This window comes from Pelophylax lessonae (assembly GCF_965119305.1).
Source record: "Pelophylax lessonae genome assembly, chromosome: 4".
Classification (NCBI taxonomy): Eukaryota; Metazoa; Chordata; class Amphibia; order Anura; family Ranidae; genus Pelophylax; species Pelophylax lessonae.
The window spans coordinates 190,364,247-190,382,921 of NC_138771.1; the positions used below are offsets into that span (position 1 = coordinate 190,364,247).

At 44.1% G+C, this 18,675-nt stretch overlaps 1 protein-coding gene across 1 annotated transcript in view; it reads right to left on the reverse strand.

Moving 5' to 3' along the window:
• Positions 1–11,253: 11,253 nt before the first annotated feature.
• FBXL13 (F-box and leucine rich repeat protein 13) overlaps positions 11,254–18,675 on the reverse strand; it is a 307,351-nt gene continuing 299,929 nt past the window's right edge. The window contains exon 21 of the mRNA XM_082255154.1: positions 11,254–11,419. Within this exon, the coding sequence (XP_082111280.1) occupies positions 11,263–11,419 (157 nt within the window). The 3' untranslated portion in view covers positions 11,254–11,262. The remainder of the gene's footprint in view (positions 11,420–18,675) is intronic.

An 18,675-nucleotide genomic window follows, 5' to 3' on the forward strand; every position in this document is an offset into this window, starting at 1 on the left:
AGTAGTTGGTTTTCAAAATTGGAACTAGTCAGTCTCGCTCTTCTAGGGCTAAAGACTAATCCTGCAATACTAAAAAGCCTCTCGCAGGCTGCTGATGCTGGAAGAGGTGTGTTTAACTTAACAGACAACTTGCACACAGCTGGAAAAGACTTGAGCAAGTCCATGTTATCTGCTGAACATGACAAGTACGCATCTAGCTGTTTGGCACTGTCTTGTGCCTTCGAACCCTGCATGCCAGAAAAGAAGTTGTCTTCATCAGATGAGCTGGACCTGTTGACCTCTGTACAGTGCAACGAGGGGTCTTCAATACTTCGTTTGATATATTCCATTCCTGAAATATAAGAGTGTGTTAGCTTAGCTAGCTGTTCATTTTATTCAATTGTATATGGTAGAAAATTAGACTATTAGTCAAAATAATAAAATCAAAGTGCTGACAACAAAGCATCTCAACTTGTCTGCATCAAGTGGTCTACTCTTCGCGCACTCCTCCTCATGAATGAGATGCATGGTTGGTTGTATGAAGTTAGGCCTAAGGGGTTTTGCAAGTAATTGCAGAGAAGTACTAAAGCAGAATACATGAAGGATCTTTGGTTATGGGGTTTCTTGCTTAAGTTTGATTTATATAGAATTATTGTGGAACTTATACAATAATAAGAGTTTCAACCCATGAAAGTAAACACAGATTTGACATGATGACATTGTCGGTAGATGATTTTAATGGAAATAATAGTGGCGACTTTATAATTCAAATTCCCTTAAACAAAAAGCCTTTTGCAGCATTTACAGCCTGGTGGCAGACCTTAGACAGGAAGGCTTGGCTGCCAGTGCCATGATACTGCTATGCTAAAGAGGAAGTCTCCCATACTACCACATCATTTCTCACTCTAACATCATAATGCCCTGGTATGTTTGCAATATCTTCTATGCAGGACAAGCTCATGTGTGTTTGTTTTCATATAAAAAAAAAATTAAAAGTAATCCCGCAATATTTGAGCTGTACTGCTGTATGGTATGTGAATTTGTGATTGCACAAAAAATACACAATAATTCACCCATACTACACTATATATCTTACCCATTTTGATAGTCTCATCCTCCTGTGTCCAATTTGTCCTGAATTTTGGAAGCAGAATAGCAGCGGCCACCAGCTCTGGGTCTTCCATCATAGGGCCAAAGCGATTCTGAATGCCCACCTGCAAGGCATCCACAAGCGGCTTGCAATACTTCAGAGGCATCTTGATCCTGTTCAGCTTGATTTTCAGGAGCTTGACGGTTGGGAGCAGCCACCCCATCTGGACATTGGTTTCAGCTTGCAAAATGTTAGTTGCTTGGGCGACTGGAGACATGACAGCAGAATACTCAGACAAGAATGCGAGTTCAGCTGGATTAAACCTATGAAGAAGACAAGAACATATAAACAATAAGAAACAAAAAACAGCATTGCTACATGATTGGATGTGGTGATTATCATGCAATGAATTTGGTACATCGTTCAATGTTAACCATTCAATTAAATGTTGTACAAGTAGACAATATGGACCAGAATTGAGTTTGAACAGAAAGAGTACCATAAACCATTTTTAAACTTACATTGGAACCTTCAAATCTGTGCAGAAAACTCTCATTGTTGCCTCTCCCTTTTCTTTCACTATCCTGAGCAGTCTCTCCACAGCCATGAAGACAGAGTTCCACCTTGTTGCATTTGGTCGCACGAGCTGGAGGGAGCAAGCATCTTCCACAATTTCAGCTGCTGTTGAGGATCTTGAACACTTATTCCAAAGTGCATTGCACTTGGCAAATGTTGAGTAGTATAATTTCTTGTACGCCTCATTGGACACTGCTTTGCTGGCATCGGCAGTGGCTATCAGGTTAAGAATGTGGCATGCACACCGCTGGTGCTTCGGGAGCTGGAACTCAAAACCATCATCCTCATCCAAAAGTGAAGATACATCGACAAACTCAACCTCCTCCTCATCTTTGTCTGCTTCTTCCTCCTCCTCCTCCTCCACCTCAACTAGAGCACCAGCATTTCCATCTTCACCGAAGAGTTTGAAGGCTTTAATGAAGTTGGAGCCATTGTCCGTGGTTGTTCTGACTATCTTCCCTCGAATGTCATACTCAGCATGGATATCATTAAGTGCATTTGCCAGAAGGTCGAAAGTGTGAGAGCCTCTTAATCTTTTACAGGCCAGGGCCACTGAGCACCTTTTTAAACTTTCCGGGTCCAGCCAGTGAGCTGTGACCCCAATGAAACTACGCCGCCTGGCTGACCAGCAGTCAGTGGTTGTCGCGATGTGGTCAACAGTTTGCATGGCCTCAATAATCTTGATCTTCATCTGTTTGGCAGCATCATCAATCATAGATGTGAGTGTGATTCTTGTCATTATTTTGGTATTTGGTACCAGGTCTAACACAAAATCGCGGAAAGCTGCTTGCTCTACAATGTTGAAAGGCTGAAGTCCTCGGACAACATACTTCATGATTGCCTTGTCAATGGATCTCTGAGGCATTGTGCTCCAGCTACCCATTAATGTCGGCTGCTTGATGGAAGGGGAGGGAATCACAGTCTTCTTCTTTCGCTTTGCAGATGTGAGTTCCTCGTATCTATTCAAGTGGCAGTCATGCTTGCTCTGAAAAGAGACCAAAAAATATATTGTTTTACCTTCACAGAATTATAAAGTTTTACGTGACTGAGCAACATAGCTAGGTGAGTGTATAACCCACACTATTAATAAAAAGCAAAAATAATTCAATTAAAGTCAGTTATACTTATCCACCATAATTCTATATACAAAAAACTAAGCAAGAAACCCCCATAAGCAAAGATCCTTCATGGATTCTGCTTTAGTACTTCTCTGCATTCTTGCTGCAAAACCCTGTAGGCCTAACACTTGATACAACAAGCATGGTTCATGATGAGAAACATGAGTGCGCGAAGAAGACCACTTGAGATGCATGCAGAGCAGACAAGTTGAGATGCTTTGTTTGTTGTCAGTCAGCACTCAGCACTTTGATTTCATCACCAAAAGTTTATTTTGACTAATAGTCTAATTTTCTACCATATAATTGAATAAAATTAACAGCTAGCCAACTTACTTTGCACTTTTTTTCCTGTTTTCACCTCACTCCAGTCTAAACTAGGCTAAAATATTTTTTAGGGAATTTTTCTACACATTGTCATATATAATTTTATATATAATTTTATAAATAACCTGAAATTACTGCAGTACACCAAGTTAAATCCTAGTACTAATTGGGGTGTCATAATGACAAATACCCAATAAAGAAGTACCTAGGTCCTAAAATCAATTGTAGAAAGGAAAAGGGAGGAGGAGGCATGAGGACTTTCTGGGTACACTAAGGCTACATTATGTTAAAAAATCATATAAGTTTATTTGGTCACTCTCACTCACAACAATATATTAAGAAAGTTCAGAAAGAGTAAGTAAGACACAAACAAGGTGTCTAAAAACAACACATATGAAGGAATACTCTCATGATACCACAAGGACACAGTGCCTAATGTGTAGATTTCTTGCCCAACATGTTTCGCGGTATCTTGTCCACTTCGTATAGGGGTCTTATGTTAACAGAGAGTTCCTAAACATCTAAAGAGAGAGCTAGTTTCATAATGCATTCAAATAAATCTATCAAAGAAATAGATAAGTTAGAGAAAAATAATATAACAACAATATATCAAAAAGCCACTCACCAAAAGAAGGTCAGGCATCAAGCATGCATAGCACTGCTATGCTTGACGCCTTTACATTACCTCTCTGACCTTCTTTTGGTCAGTGGCTTTTTGATTTGTTCTTATATTATTTTTCTAACTTATCTATTTCTTTGATAGATAGATTTATTTATAGCAGCAATAACATGACATCATTTATACATACATAGCTGGTGATGACATTCCTGCGAAGGAAGGTGGCCCCACGACGACGACTTAGCCAAGAAGATGGTCCAGGCCGGGAAGGAGGGGGAGGCAACCACCAAAACTGAGCGGAAACGCCTCCTAGACGGACATGGGAGTCCTATGTTGGAGTAAGAAATGGACAAATGGCAGTCAGAAAGTAACTAAGCATATTGGAAAAGTGTTACTAAATATGCATTTAATCGATTCAAAACATATATATTAAAATGTGCAGTGCTGCACAGTCTGCACTCTGCAGACATCAAACAATTGTAAAATTAAAAGGGAATAAGGGATATAAGGACCAGGACCAGGAGAGAGAGAACTTTCCTCCATATTGTAAAAATAAATAGAAAGATATGTTCATCATGATCATTATGTTTGCCTCGCATCCCTTGCTAAACAAAAGCAGGTGCAAGCAGAAAAATATATGTATATATATATTATTTTTACACACACAGTAAAAAAGTACTGTTATATAATAATATCAGCAGACAGTCCAGTCAGCAGCACTCAGTCAGACTCAGGCTCAGCACACTGCAGACAAAGACTCACCAGGGCAGGGAAGGAAGGAGGGATGGTAAAGAGAGCCAAAGAGAGGTGCCTCAAAAAAAAACTGGTCAATTAGAAAAGGAAGACCAGCAGCAGGTCACAAACAGAAACACACACTGTGGAAGCCACGGACGGCCCGGACGGGACCACATGGTCAGACTACCATGCTGGGCTCACTGCAAAGAAAAGAGAGTCATATAAAAGTTAATTAAATGAGCCACAAGAAAGAGAGTGCCTGACATCATGATAGATAGGATAGCAAGAGTGTGGACCCCGTCACCCCGAATGCATTTTTTACCAAGTAGTTTAACCTCCTCCGTCCCGTCCTGGGCCGTCCGTGGAGCCTGCTGTGCTAATGTCTGTGTAGTCGTGGCCGAGGCTGGCTGACAGGCATCTGCCGACATTTTATAGGACTCCGAGTCCTGTCCGGCCGCTCACGCCCATCGGCGTGTGACGCGGCCGGACCCATAATGCGCATGCGCAGATGGCTAGCGCAGCTGACTGTCTGTACGACGGCAGGCGGGGAGGCAGATGATGGACATCTCCACACCCCCCGCCCAGCCAATCAGCACCCGGAAATTCGGAATGGAGAGCCATTCCGGCCGGGTTATTATGGTTATGGGCGCATCTGACCAGTCACACTCACCAGCGCTGCGTAACGTAACCATATAGCAGCCATGATGGAAAGGGGAAACAAGACACAAGACAGTACTTAACTTAATAACTAGTTACTTAACATATATTTTTCTGCTTGCACCTGTTTTGTTTAACAAGGGATGATCAACTGCAAATAGAGGCAAATGAATTGAATATGAATATATATCATGAACATATCTTTCTATTTTGGAGGAAAGTTCTCTTTCTCTCCTGGTCCTGGACTGGTCCTATGATCCCTTAACATTACAAGTTTGATACACTTTAATATAGGTGTTTTAATTATTAAATCATTAAATGCAACACATTTCCAATATTATGCTTTAGTTACTGTACCGTCCATTTCAGTCCAACATACATAGGACCATCAAGCTATAATGATGACAGTATAAATAAAATAAATGATGTTATGCTATGCTTTACTTTACATTACCAGGCTGAACGGCTCTGACCTTCTTTTTGGTCAGTGGCTTTTTTGATATATTGCTCTCTTATATTATTTTTCTAACTTATCTATATTCCTTTGATAGATCTTTGCTTTGAATGCAAGCTCTCTGTTTAGATGTTTAGGAAGGACGTAGGAGGAAAAAGTCTCTGTTAACATGATAAGACCCCTTGGCCCTTACGAAGCGGAAGCGGAGAAGATACCGCGAAACATGTTGGGCAATGCCAATGCCAATAGGCAGCAACAGGGCAAGAAATCTACACATAGGCACTCCACTGTGTGTCCCTTTGTGGTAGTCATGATGAAAGTATTCCATTCCTTCATTTATCTGTGTTGTTTTTAGACGCCTTGTTGTTTGTGTCTTTATATATGAACTTTTTTAATGTGACCAAAAAAACTTGTATGATTTTTTTAACATAATGTAAGATTAAATCTTACTGGATGGGTCAAAAACACGATTCAACGCTGCGTCATAGCCTTTATGAAATTTATGACAGCTAGTTAACGCGTTAACGTTAAGCATGTCGCTAACTCGCTAATCGCTACGCTAAAGGGCTTACAGTTACAGCTGATAGCTCAAGCTGGTGTGATTTTGATATTTGTAAAAAATTGTAACTTACCTTGATATGTTTCTTCAAATTCGACGGTGAATTTTTGAAGGCCAGTATTTCACAACCTTTCGGGCGGCAGAGTAAGCACCTCATTCTATATGACTTGTCTTTCACACCGACATATGAGAACATCGACTCTAAGTAGGGCCAGGGGTGGTCTCCTTCATGAGCTTCCTCACTCTCACAGCCAGGCAGATCACTTGAAGTTGAAGGGCCAGGGGTGGAAGGTGGTGTTTTTGGTTCGTCCATCTTTTCAGCTGAGGCAGAATGAGCATGCGCAGTCTAATCACGGAATCCGCGGATTGATTTGATTCGCTTGATGATTGATGATGATGTGCCAGGCCAGCTTCACAATCACAAACCTTAACCTACAACGCTTAAAAAGTGAAAAATGCATCAAAAACTACTAACAAAGTGGCTGTGCTAAAAATGCTAATAAAGTACCTGCAAATGCAATTCTATAATAATAATATATATTCTTCTTGTATTCAAAATCAGATTAATCGTCCACAGTATCAAAAATAAAGTGACATGTCTGTGCTAAATGCAGTGCAAATTATTCCCACAATGTAAATTTAATTCATATAAAATATATTATATGACAATACCACAATAAAATAAGTTGTGATTGTGAATAAGTTAGGTGCAAGATTAAGTGTGTAAACTAAACTTTATAACGAAAAGTCCATAACTGAATTCCAGTGTGCAATCTAAGAAGTGCTTGTCACTTGCTGTCAGATGCTTCCACCTTTCTTCTGTGATCTGCTCAAGTAAAGTGGTGGACTGGATAGCCTCTCTCAGTCTCACCTTAGGAGCAGCACTGGCACTGCACTGGTTCAAAAACCTGTCTATATATATTATTTTCATTATAAGAACTTGTCAGAACATGCTTCCACCACCTGTCCTGAGTCCTGACTCCTTCACACTAGTGCCCATTTGCTTTGCTCAAGTCAAGTGCCTGTGCCACTGCCAGTGGCCACTGCAGTGCGGGCACAGCCGCACAGGCAGAGGCAGGCTGCAGGAAGCACAGGCACCAGTCCACCTCACCCACACACACAACAACACTTATGGTCCAGGTGAGTCCATGGACCATGGATGATCGGATAAATAATCATCATAGCCATCACCGTCATCTTGGTTCAAAAAAGCCACCCAGCCGCCCATGACCCGGGCCGGCCCAGGCCGTGCCCGTGTGTGTGTGTATATTAATATAATATATATATTTTATATTGATATTTGATTCTCAAATGGCACATTGCCATGGTGGCAGATGGCAAGGATTAGGCCCTCTCAGTCTCTCCACGGTCCACCTCACTCACCTCACCTCATAGAAGAAGAAGATGAGAGAGATGCCAAAGAAAATGCTCCGAGTCCTGCTCCCGCGTCACAACTCCTCTCAGACTCAGTAAGGGCCCTAAGGGGTGGAGTCTGAGTGACACATCACGTTTAGAGGTGGAGAGACCTCAAGCGGGAAGTGGCAGCACGGCTCCTCCAGTGCGGTCTCTTAACTTGATGATCATGATGACGACAGTGATTCCGCGGGCCGCGGCGCGAGCGAAGCTGTGGGATTGATTGAATTGAGTTGTGCTGCCTGCTACACGCTACTACCTACTACTACTACTACTACTAAATTGTGAGTCAGTATGTATATTTATTTCATTTTTATATATAAAAGCGGACCGGTATTGTTGAGCTGAGCACTACACTAGATCTCCTGGCTGTCACTTTGTCACATGTTGGGAAATCACAGTGGCTCGGCTCCAGAAATGGCGGGTGTCCCCGTCATCCTGCCAGGGCCGCCAAGAAGTTCATCACCTAAAGTAATCTTATCTTACACACTTCAACTTGTTGCACGCACCTGACCTGACCCTAAGTCACCTAACTTATTATTTCATAACTTATTTTATTGTGATTTTATTTTCATATTTTATTTTTATATGAATTGAATTTACTGTTATTACATTGTGGGAATAATTATTTTCAATGCATTTAGGCTTTAGCACTGTTGTTTTTTTGATACTGTGTGGACTCGAAGTGTGGGCAGGGCACACTGGGGGCAACGATGATATTATATCGATTGCACAGGCACTTTATTCGCACAGCCAAGTTGTGTTTGTTAGTAGTTTGTTTCTTGATGCACTTTAAGCGCTGCCGCTGTAGCACCTTTGTTTGTTTCATATTTTCTTTTTATTGGAAAGATTTGGTATAGCAGCTTTTATTATACACTGCCTTTATTTTCGTATGTGCTGATTACAAATGAATGACATTATACACATTTTTGGAGCTTTATGCAACCTGCCATCTACTGTTCTGGCAGTGGTAATTTTTTTAAAAGTAACGAGTAACGATGCAGCACAAAAAAAAAATATCGGAGTAGAAGTATCGAAATCATCGGAAAAATGTAGTGAAGTAAAAGTAGAAGTAGGAGAAAAAAATTCTACTTTAGGAAAGTACAGATACCGCATTTCGGTACTTAAGTACAGTACTTAAGTAGTTCTACTTCGTTACTATACATCTCTGCTCTGCACCGACGATCGGCGAGTGACCGGCGGACATCGGGTCCACCGGTCACACGCGCGGGGGGGGGTCCGTGACCACGTGGGAGGACGGGGGTGCGCGCTCGCTCCCTAGACCCTCACAGGCTAGCGACATAGTACTACGTCGCTCTGCCTGTGAGGGGCTGACTGCCGACGTAAATAGTCGTGCGGCAGTCGGCAAGTGGTTAAAAGCTGATCCTAGGGGGATATAAAAAAGGCTACTTGATCCTGGTAATGAAGAAAATAGTCTGCACATTTAACTTGGCTTTATAAAACTTTATCTATCCTACCAGATACAGGACTCTCCCTATTGAGAGGTGGGAACATTTATACACTAGTGGACTTGCATTGTTGGTCTATTCATTAGGGCTGGCTCACACCATGCACACCCTGAATCGCACAGGAATGCACTGTGCATTCCTGTGCAATTAACGCCACATGCAAATTACATTACATTTGTTATTCACAGCAGGTGTCAGTACAAAGTTAACGCACCCCAAACACAGGTCACAAATGCAGCGCGTTTGCCCACACTGGATCGCATGGTTCATATGTGAAATATGTACAAAGCCTGTACATGTATCAATTAGGAGCACTTGGTGTAATTTCTGTCTGCTGCTTCATTCTTCTGATATCAACATGAATCACTTCTGCCAAGTTCTCCTGACACCAAAAGAAAAAAGGTGACAGTAGGGAGATCCAGCACACAGCTTGTGATTGACAGCCTCAGCTCTGTTCCTGTGTTAAGGGGGGTGTCCCCCCTTCCCTCCAAACAGCTCTCAGAACTCTCCTCACTGAGCTCTCCAGAGTGTAACTTCAGCTCTCTGCCCCCTTTTTTCTGACCGCTCAGACAAGCTTAATAAATTCTGCACTTTAAACAGACGTAGAAAACATTGCAGATAAACTGGTACAACTTATGTAGGAGGATTTGTTTCATCTCTGTGTATCATCTGAGGCCAGTCACTTCACTGGGTATATATTTAAGGGTTTACAACCACTTTAATGATTTTCCAAAGTGCACAGTGTTGAAAAGATCTGCTGGAGCCCCTTAACTGCATAGGCTATATTCTGGAAAAGATTAACTTGGACTTTAATGAATATATTGCAAATGTTTGCCCTGTGTTTAGGAGATTGTTATACACTATACAGCCAGCTATATTATACACTATACAGCCATTTCCGGACGTATTTTTCAGTGTAGACTACTTGTAATATTTTTAGCATAGTTTTACTATTCTGTAACTTTATTTCCAAATACAGTGTGACATAAAATATTGCAATGACTGCCATTTTATTTTCTAGGGTCTCTGCTAAAAATAAAGTATATGTGTGTAGAATATATATTGGGGGGTTCCAAGTAAATTTCTATTAGAAAAAAAAATAGTTTTTTCTTACTTGTAAACAACAAATGTTAGATAAGGGCCTGGATGCTTGGCTTTTATGTAAAGGCAATGCCAGTGGCTAATTAGTCACTGGATTGCTTTTACAGGCACCAGGAGGGACCACCTTCCCCCACCTGCCGGTGCTTCTCTGGGAGCTCATGTCCCGGCGGCGAGCCCAGAATGAAAGCTGGCTTACCACCGAGATCATGGAAGATTGGAAGGTCCCCCATGATCTCTGTGGTACAGGAAGCAATGTGGTACAGGAAACAGTTGTAAATAGCACCATTTTTAAATGGGCAAAGCATCTTCCCCTAAAAGATTGGTGTGTTTAGAGGTGTCCCAGATCTCTCCATAAACAGTACCTGTTGCTGCCTATTGCTGTTACAATGGAAATTCCTTAATGTGTAATTTTTCCAAAGAAAATTGCATTAGAAAAACCACTGCGCAAATACCGTGTGACATAAAAAATAGTAAAACCCCACCATTTTTTTTTTACTAGGGTCTCTGCTTAAAGAAATAAAAAAAAAAAAAAACCTAAAAAAAATTATATATCCGCATACTGTATATATGTAGAATGTTTGGGTATTCTAAGTAATTTTCTAGCAAAAAATACTGACTTTTACTTGTAAACAAAAAGTGTCAGAAAAAGGCCTGGTCTTCAAGTTAAGGGGTGTGCAATTTTACGCAAGCACATTATTGAAAGTTTTTTCTTTTTTCCCATGTTTAAAGACTTCAGTTGGACAAAATTCAGAAGTGATTTATTTTGGTCTAATTTTTTTTTTTTTTTTTTTTATACATCTATAAACTGGCATTTTTACACGGGTGTGAACATTTTTTTTTTTTTAAATGGATTCTTTATATTCATTTTCGATATTTTCAACTATACTTTTTATATCAACACTGTCTTTTAAATCTTTAGCTTCTTAGAAGGATTCCATTTTTCATAAATAATGATTCCATGTGTTTTCTAAATGATTTGCCACTAAAAAGTGCTTTAATGCTTCTCAAAGGACACCAAAATTGGCATACAGAATATCAGGTGTACTTCTTTCCCAACAGTATGACAGTGGCACTCAAACGACATTATTACAAATAAGGTATGCATTCAATTGAGATAAATATTTCTTCATGTTCATTTATTTCTTTAGAAAATGCCACTGGAGATGATTTATACATCCATTGGTTCATCAATCATATCTGTTTCCTCCAGATGTGACATGCCGTTGAACAGGTTACCATGACGATCATAGCCAAACCATGGTGGTGGATCATCTGTACTATACTCCAAATTTGGATACTTTGATTCAACCTTCAGAACAGCAGCCCTGTAAAAAAATATTACATATGTCATTCTGTTTATTCTTACAAATACAAGCTGGTGCTCTTATGAACCAGCTGCAAAATAGCTAGTTAATGCTGTTCTGCACACCTACTGAGTGATTGCAGCAAGCCCAGTGAAAGGACAAGAGCGGTGGCAACCTTGCGGCTCCTGGGCAACCCCCATAGTTACATAGACAGTCGGGTTGAAAAAAAAAAGACACAAGTCCTTCTGGCTCAACCAATAAAAAAACAAAAAAGAAAACCCAACCATACAATCCCATATAATCCCATATACACAATCCTATACCCAAAGTTGGTCAAGAGGGAGACAAAAACCCCAGCAAAGCATGATCCAATTTGCTCCAGCAGGGGAAAAAATTCCTTCCTGATCCCCAAGAGGCAATCGGATATTCCCTGGATCAACTTTACCAATAAATGTTAGTACCCAGTTATCAACTTACGGACCGCCCACCGTGTATTTACATTGCTACTTTGATGTTAAATACAGGAGTTATGGCAGCAGATAGTATTTTCTTACATAGCCAGTTCTCTTTCACATAAAAGTGGTCCCAGCGGCGGATACGCCACAGGATCATTTTTATGGTTGGCGGGAGAGGTGCCCACCCTCCTCCCGCTGCTTCCCAGTCATTTTCCCCGCTTACTGGAGCTGTTGGAAGCAGGGAAAATGATCCAACCCCTGTGTTACTGGGCAGGAAGTCGAGTGAGGGCAAGATGGCCCCCACTCGACGCTCTAAGCCCTCAGAGGACCTGAGAGACGTCAAACGTCACTTCCGCCCAAAGTCCTTAAAAGGCCAACCTTCCTTTTACCTTTAAAAGCAAAAAAAAAAAAATGTGAGATCTGAGGTCTTTTTGACCCCAGAGCTCACATTAAAGAGGACCTGTAATACTTTTTTTCTATTACAAGGGATGTTTACAATAAGAGATCAAAAACATTTTTTTAAAGGAACAGTGTAAAAATAAAGAGTCTGAGCTCACACGCAGAGGCAAATGCGTACGCAAGTCGCACCCTCATATGTAAACGGTGTTCAAACCACACGTGAGGCGATTGAGAGCAAGAGCAAAGATTCTAGCACTAGACCTCCTCTGTAACGCTAAACTGGTAATCTGTAGAAATTTTTAAAGCATCGCCTACGGAGTTTTTTTTAGTACCAAAATTTGACGCAATTCCACGAGCGTGTACAATTTTGAAGCGTGACATGTTGGATATCCATTTACTCGGCGTAACATTATCTTTCACATTATAGGAAAAAATTGGGCTAACTCTACTGCTTTCTTATTTTTCTTAATTAAAAAAAAGTGTTTCTCTTTTGGTCATTGACACAACTCCTGGTGTTAATAACTATTGGGTTATACTGCCCCCTACAGGAGTAGGACACTAGGCAGAAAAAAATTCTGGCTTCACCCACGGGCAGTCCCAGGGGGTATACTCCCTCTTTCTGCTATAGCCACTCCAGTTTTTTAATGCCTAGTCAGGAGTAAGGGACCTAGTTCCTTGCGGAGACCTTTTGGTCCTGGTAAAAAATTTTTAGATACATTTTTTCCTCCTGGATTTTTCCTGTGAGATCTACAATCAACTGCCAAACTGGGTGACAGGCTGGATAATCTAGATCCAGTGGTCACCCCAGTCTGGCCAGCGAGCACGCATAGACCTCAGCTCCGCGCTGGGTCGGTCACTAGCCTGCGAGTTAAATGCCTTGCGAGGTCGCATACGACCGGGTTTCGGCCCAAGTCGCAGTGTTCCTCCTTTGCCCGCCTGGTTTCTGGTATGGGGAGTAGCTGTCCCCCCTGGAGGGTTTTGGGGTGGACATGGGCCCCTCCTTGGAAGAGTCGGACCCCCAGGTTCCCCTCCCTCCCGCAGGCAGCCCTCTTGCCAAGTGCTATTGTCACACAAATGGGTGGGCTCAGGGCACAGTGCTCTGCGCCCAGGACCCACCCTTTTCTGAAGCCTATTGGAGCCTCTGGCTCTAATCACGTGCTTTAGAAAAAAAAATCCCATTAAACTCCATGCATCTGGCGCCCCGCATGTAGATTAGGGGGGCGAACGTATGGATGGGGGGGGGCACCGTCCCTGCGCCCCCAATGCACCAGCCGCCACTGCCCTCACTTCCACATATGCTGGGGATGTTTGGGTGGTCTGGCCACTTTCCTGGGGTGGGGGCAGGGGTGGGGGGGTTCACCACTGGTGACCAGACAATTGACTGCGTGGGGGGGGGGGTTGTACCTGGTGGGAGCTTCTGCCAGGGCCCCCCGTTGTGCCTGAATCTGTCCTTGAGGCCTAGTCTCTCAATGCTAGGTCCCTGTATGCCTCGTAGTGCAGCGTGGGGCCGTAATTTTGTTGTAGCCTGTGTGTTCTATACACGACGGCCATGTTTGTGTAGTCTGGTGGCCATTTTGCTGTGGTTTGCCATTGAAAATAGCAGCGGCCATGACAGTGAAGCCCTCTGGGTGGCGATTTTGGCGGTGGGAGCCCCTCCTCATCCCCTGGTGCTGACTCCTGGATCATTTTACTTCCTGATCGCCACACGTGTTGTGCAAATTATCCTGGTGGCTGTAGGTGCTTATCTCTGTGGGTGGTGAGTCTGGTGGGGTCCTCTCCCTCTCTGCTCAGGATTGCTTGGTGCTTTGTGCCTGGCGACTGAGTGGTGCTGCCAGCGTGGTGGGGGTTGTCCCTTGGCAGTGTCTTACACTTTTTTTTGGGTTCCCCCTGGTGACTCACCCTCGGAGCATATTTCCCCATCTGATGCCCTCTCTGAGGCTGTGGGTCCCTCCGGGTCCCAACTATCCATCCATGCACTGACTGGGGTCCTGGAGTCCCTTGTGTCCTGGGTGGAGGTGGCTTGCGGGCAATGGGCAAGCAAAAAGCGCCCTCGCGCCTTCCCTTGTCTCATCAGATCCTGAATCTGTTTTGGCCGCTGTGGACGTTTGTCACCCTGCTGGGTCTGCAACCACACGCCTGGAATCCTCGGATAGTGAGGATGATTGCTCCACGTTTGCGACCGCGCACGAAAAGGCGCTGGTGGATGCACTGATTGTATCTGTGCGTTCGACCCTGAAGATGGAGGCCCAGGTACCATTTGGCACTCACAAGCCATCCAGAGCGCCAAAGGCGTTTCCTTTCCCTGCCTATTATGACAGAATTGTCGCTAAAGAGTGGGGACGACCAAAGTGTCCCCATGGGGTCCCTAAGCGCTTTACTATGCATTACCCCTAAGAGGAGTCCCTTCTTAAGAAGTGGACTGTGACACCGGTGGTGGACCCTCCGGTATCCAGATTAAACAAGGCAACCATGATTCCGGTTGAAGAGTCCCCAGCCTTTAGGGATCCGGCTGACCGGAAGGCTGTTGCCCGCCACATTTACACTGGCTGGTTCGACAATGAGGACAGTATTCGCCATTGCCCTAGTGTTGCAAATTCTGAACGAGTGGGCTAAGCTCTTACGCCGTGACCTGGAGGGGGAACAGCTACCCCCTTGCCTTTGCCGAGCTGGCGGACCAGCTGGTTCAGGGGCTGCAGTTGATCTGTGATGCCTCTTTGGATGTGACTCCCTGATGGCAGTGGTCCTTCGGCTTGTCTTTTGGCTCAAGTGCTGGTCTGCGGATCAGACTTAAATAAAAGGCTTGACTGATCTTTTCCATGGAGATCGCCTGTTTGGAGCTACCCTGGATGACCTCATTAAAGGTCACACGGGGGGGGGGGGGAGAGTACTTTTCTTTCCCAGGCTACTAAGGGCAAGGAACTGTGTCATAGACGTGGGCCTTCCTTCTCACCTCATAAGAAGTTTTTCATCCCTCAGGGTCGACTGACAAGGGCTCGAAGCATTTCAGGGCCTCTTCAGAAGGGACCAAATGAACCTGGTCTGGCAAGCCAAGATCGGGCTTCTTCAGACCCGTGGACAAGGTTTCTTCAGCATGAAGGTGCGCCCTCACCCGTATAACTGTGCCTTTACTGGGTTCCGTACCCGTGGACTTCTCTAGTGCAAGACAAGTGGCACCACAAAGTCATTCAGTCAGCTCTTGTCCCCCTGGCAAGGTTTTTTTTCCTGCCAACTTGCGCCTGTCCCCAGACCGCTTACAGGGCCTGTTTGGGGCGGTACAAGACCTGTTCTTTCAAGGGGTGATTGTTCCAGTTCCGACTTTAAGACGTTTTTACTCAAACCTGTTCACAGTCCCCAGGAAGGAAGGCAAAGTGCATCCAGTCCTGGGCCTCAAGGCGCTAAACTGCTTTGTGCGGGTACAGAAGTTCGCAATGGAGTCCATTTGAACAATGGCGGCATCCCTGCGTCAGGGGGATTTTTTCACCTCTATCGATATCAAGGATGCCTACCTTCACATTCCAATATGTGCCAGTCACCAGCATTTTCTCCGCTTTGCTGTGAGAGAAGAGTATTATCAGTTTGTAGCATTACCCCTTGGTCTCGCCTCTGCTCCTCATGTCTTCACAAAAGTGTTAGCCCCGGTGCTAGCCTTGCTAGGCCAACAGGGGATCGGGGGTACTGGGCTATTGGACGATCGCCTTCTGTGAGTGGAGTCTCCCTCTGCTCTGGTGGACAACCTGGAGATCACAATACGGATTCTGCTTGAGTTCGGCTGGATTCTGAATTTTCAGAAGTCTACCCTGGTTCCATCAAAGAAGCTGGACTATCTGGGCCTGACTCTGCACTTGGCCTTTGCCAGAGTGTTCCTTCCTCTGGACAAACTCCAGAAATTGCAGGCTGCAATTTGTCTCCTGCTGTCCAACAGATGGTCATCCCTCTGGACATGCATGTGGGTACTGGGCCTGATGACCTTCGAGGCGGTTTCCATTTGCACAGTTCCATGCGAAGTCTCTACAAAGGGAGATTCTGACCAAATGGGACAACACTCCACAGTCTCTTGAATATCAGACCTGGCTGAGTTAGGGAATGAGGGAGTCCTTGATATAGTGGCTTCATTTTCCGGTGCTTCGGCTGGGAAAATCCTTCCTCCCCTTGTATTGGACAGTGGTCACCACAGATGCCAGCCTATCCAGATGGGGGGCGTCCTCGGCAAGCATTCTGCTCAGGAGATCAGGACACTGGAAGAGTCCAGACTGCCGATCAATGTCTTAGAACTCAGCGATCAGACTGTGCCTGGATCATTGGACAGACAGTCTTCTTCAGGGTTGTCCAGTGCGCATTCAATTGGACAATGCCACGGCCGTGGCTTATTTCAATCATCAAGGGGGCACAAGAAGTGTCCTGGCGGCTTTGGAGGTAGCAGGCATTCTAAGGTGGGCAGAACAGTTTGTTCCAGCCCTCTCCGCTGTACACATTCCCAGGGTGGAAAATTGGCAGGCGGATTATCTGTCAGCAGGCATGGACCTTTGGGAGTGGTCCCTTTTATCCAGAGGTGTTTTATCAGCTGTGTCTCCAGGTGGGGCACTCCTGAGGTTGATCTGTTAGCGTCTCAGCTCAACAGGAAGGTGCAGAGCTTTGTGGCTCGGTAAGGGATCCTCTGGCAGACGCGACCATAGAAGCGCTGGTGGCCCTGTGGGGTCAGCTTGGCACAATCTGGTGCGACTGGTTCCCGACATTCCTTGGAAGCTTCCTCTCAGGGAGGATCTTCTTGCATGCCTTGGATGAGGTCTGGGCAATTAGGGTGTACCTGGCTGCTACGGAATCCTTCAGGAAGTCAGACTCTTTGTGCTCACGGATGGAACTCGAAAAGAGTTGTCCACTTCCTCTGTGACCATTTCCTGATGGGTCAGACAGACGGTGGTTCAGGCCTATTCCATCAGGGGTAAGGTTCCTCCTTTCCCTATCAAGGCGCACTCTGCTAGGGCGCTTAGTGCCTCCTGGGCCTTCCGTCATCAGGCATCAGTGACGCAGGTTTGCAAGGCCTGGTCGTCTGTGCACGATTTTACAAAGTTTTATAAAGCGGATGTGTTGGCATCTGTGTATGCTTCCTGTGGCCGCAAGGTTTTGCAGGCTGCTGTTTGAGGACCTGATCCTCTTTGAAGGTGTATTGTTTTTTCAGGTGGGCTCTGGTTGTTTGATTGAGCCCCTGTGGCCTGGTTGGCTAATGTTCAGCCTTGGGAATTGTTTGGTTTGTTCCCACCCCTCATATTTAACACTGCTTTGGGATGTCCCAATAGTTATGAATACCAGGAGCTGTGTCCGTCAATGAACATCAGAGAAATAGATTTTACAGGAAGTCAAATTCCATTTCTTTACAAAAAAAAAAATTGGTTGTAAGACCGCTGCCCAAATACGGTGTAACAAAGTATTGCAACAATCTTTATTTTATTCTCTTGGATCTCTGCTAAAAAAAATATATATATATATATATATATATATATATATATATATATATATATATATATATATATAATGTTTGGGGTTTCTAAGTAATTTTCTAGCAAAAAAATACTGATTTTAACTTGTAAACAACAAATGTCAGAAATGGGCTTGTTCCTTAAGTGGTTACATACACTGCTCAAAAAATTGAAAGGAACACTTTGGAAATATATCCAATCTCAATGGAGAAAAACATGCTGGATATCTATACTGATATGGACTGGGTAATATATTAGAAACTCTATATATTAGATGCCACATAGTTGGATGAAAATTATCAACCTATAGAGGGCTGAATTCAAAGAGACCCTGAAAATCTAAGTGAAAAAATGATGCAGCAGGCTAGTCCATTTTGCTGAAATTTCATTGCAGCAACTCAAAATGGTACTCAGTAGTTTGAATGGCCTCCACATGCTTGGCAACGTCGAGGCATGCTCCTAAAGAGGTGGCAGATGGTGTCCTGGGGTATTTCCTCCTAGATCTGGACCAGGGCATCACTAAGCTCCTGAATAGACTGAGGTGCATCCTGGCAGTGTTTGATGGACTGAAACACAATGTCCAAGAGGTGTTCTATTGGATTTAGGTCAGGTGAGCATCGGGGCCATTTAATGGTATCCCTTCCGGCATACTTTTGCCACATAAGGCCAAGCATTGTCGTGCAGCAGGAGGAACCCAGGATCCACTGCACCAGCGTAAGGTTTGACAATGGCTCCTAGGATTTCATCCAGATACCTAATGGCAGATTAGGGTGCCATTGTCTCTAGCCTGTAGAGGTCTGTGCATCCTTCTATGGATATGTTGCCCCAGACCAGCACTGACCAGTGGCCTGCTGGAGGTTTTTTTGCAGGCCTGTGGCAGTGCTCATCCTGTTCCTCTGTGTCAAAAGAAACAGTAAACAGTCCTGCTGATGGGTTAAGGACCTTCTAC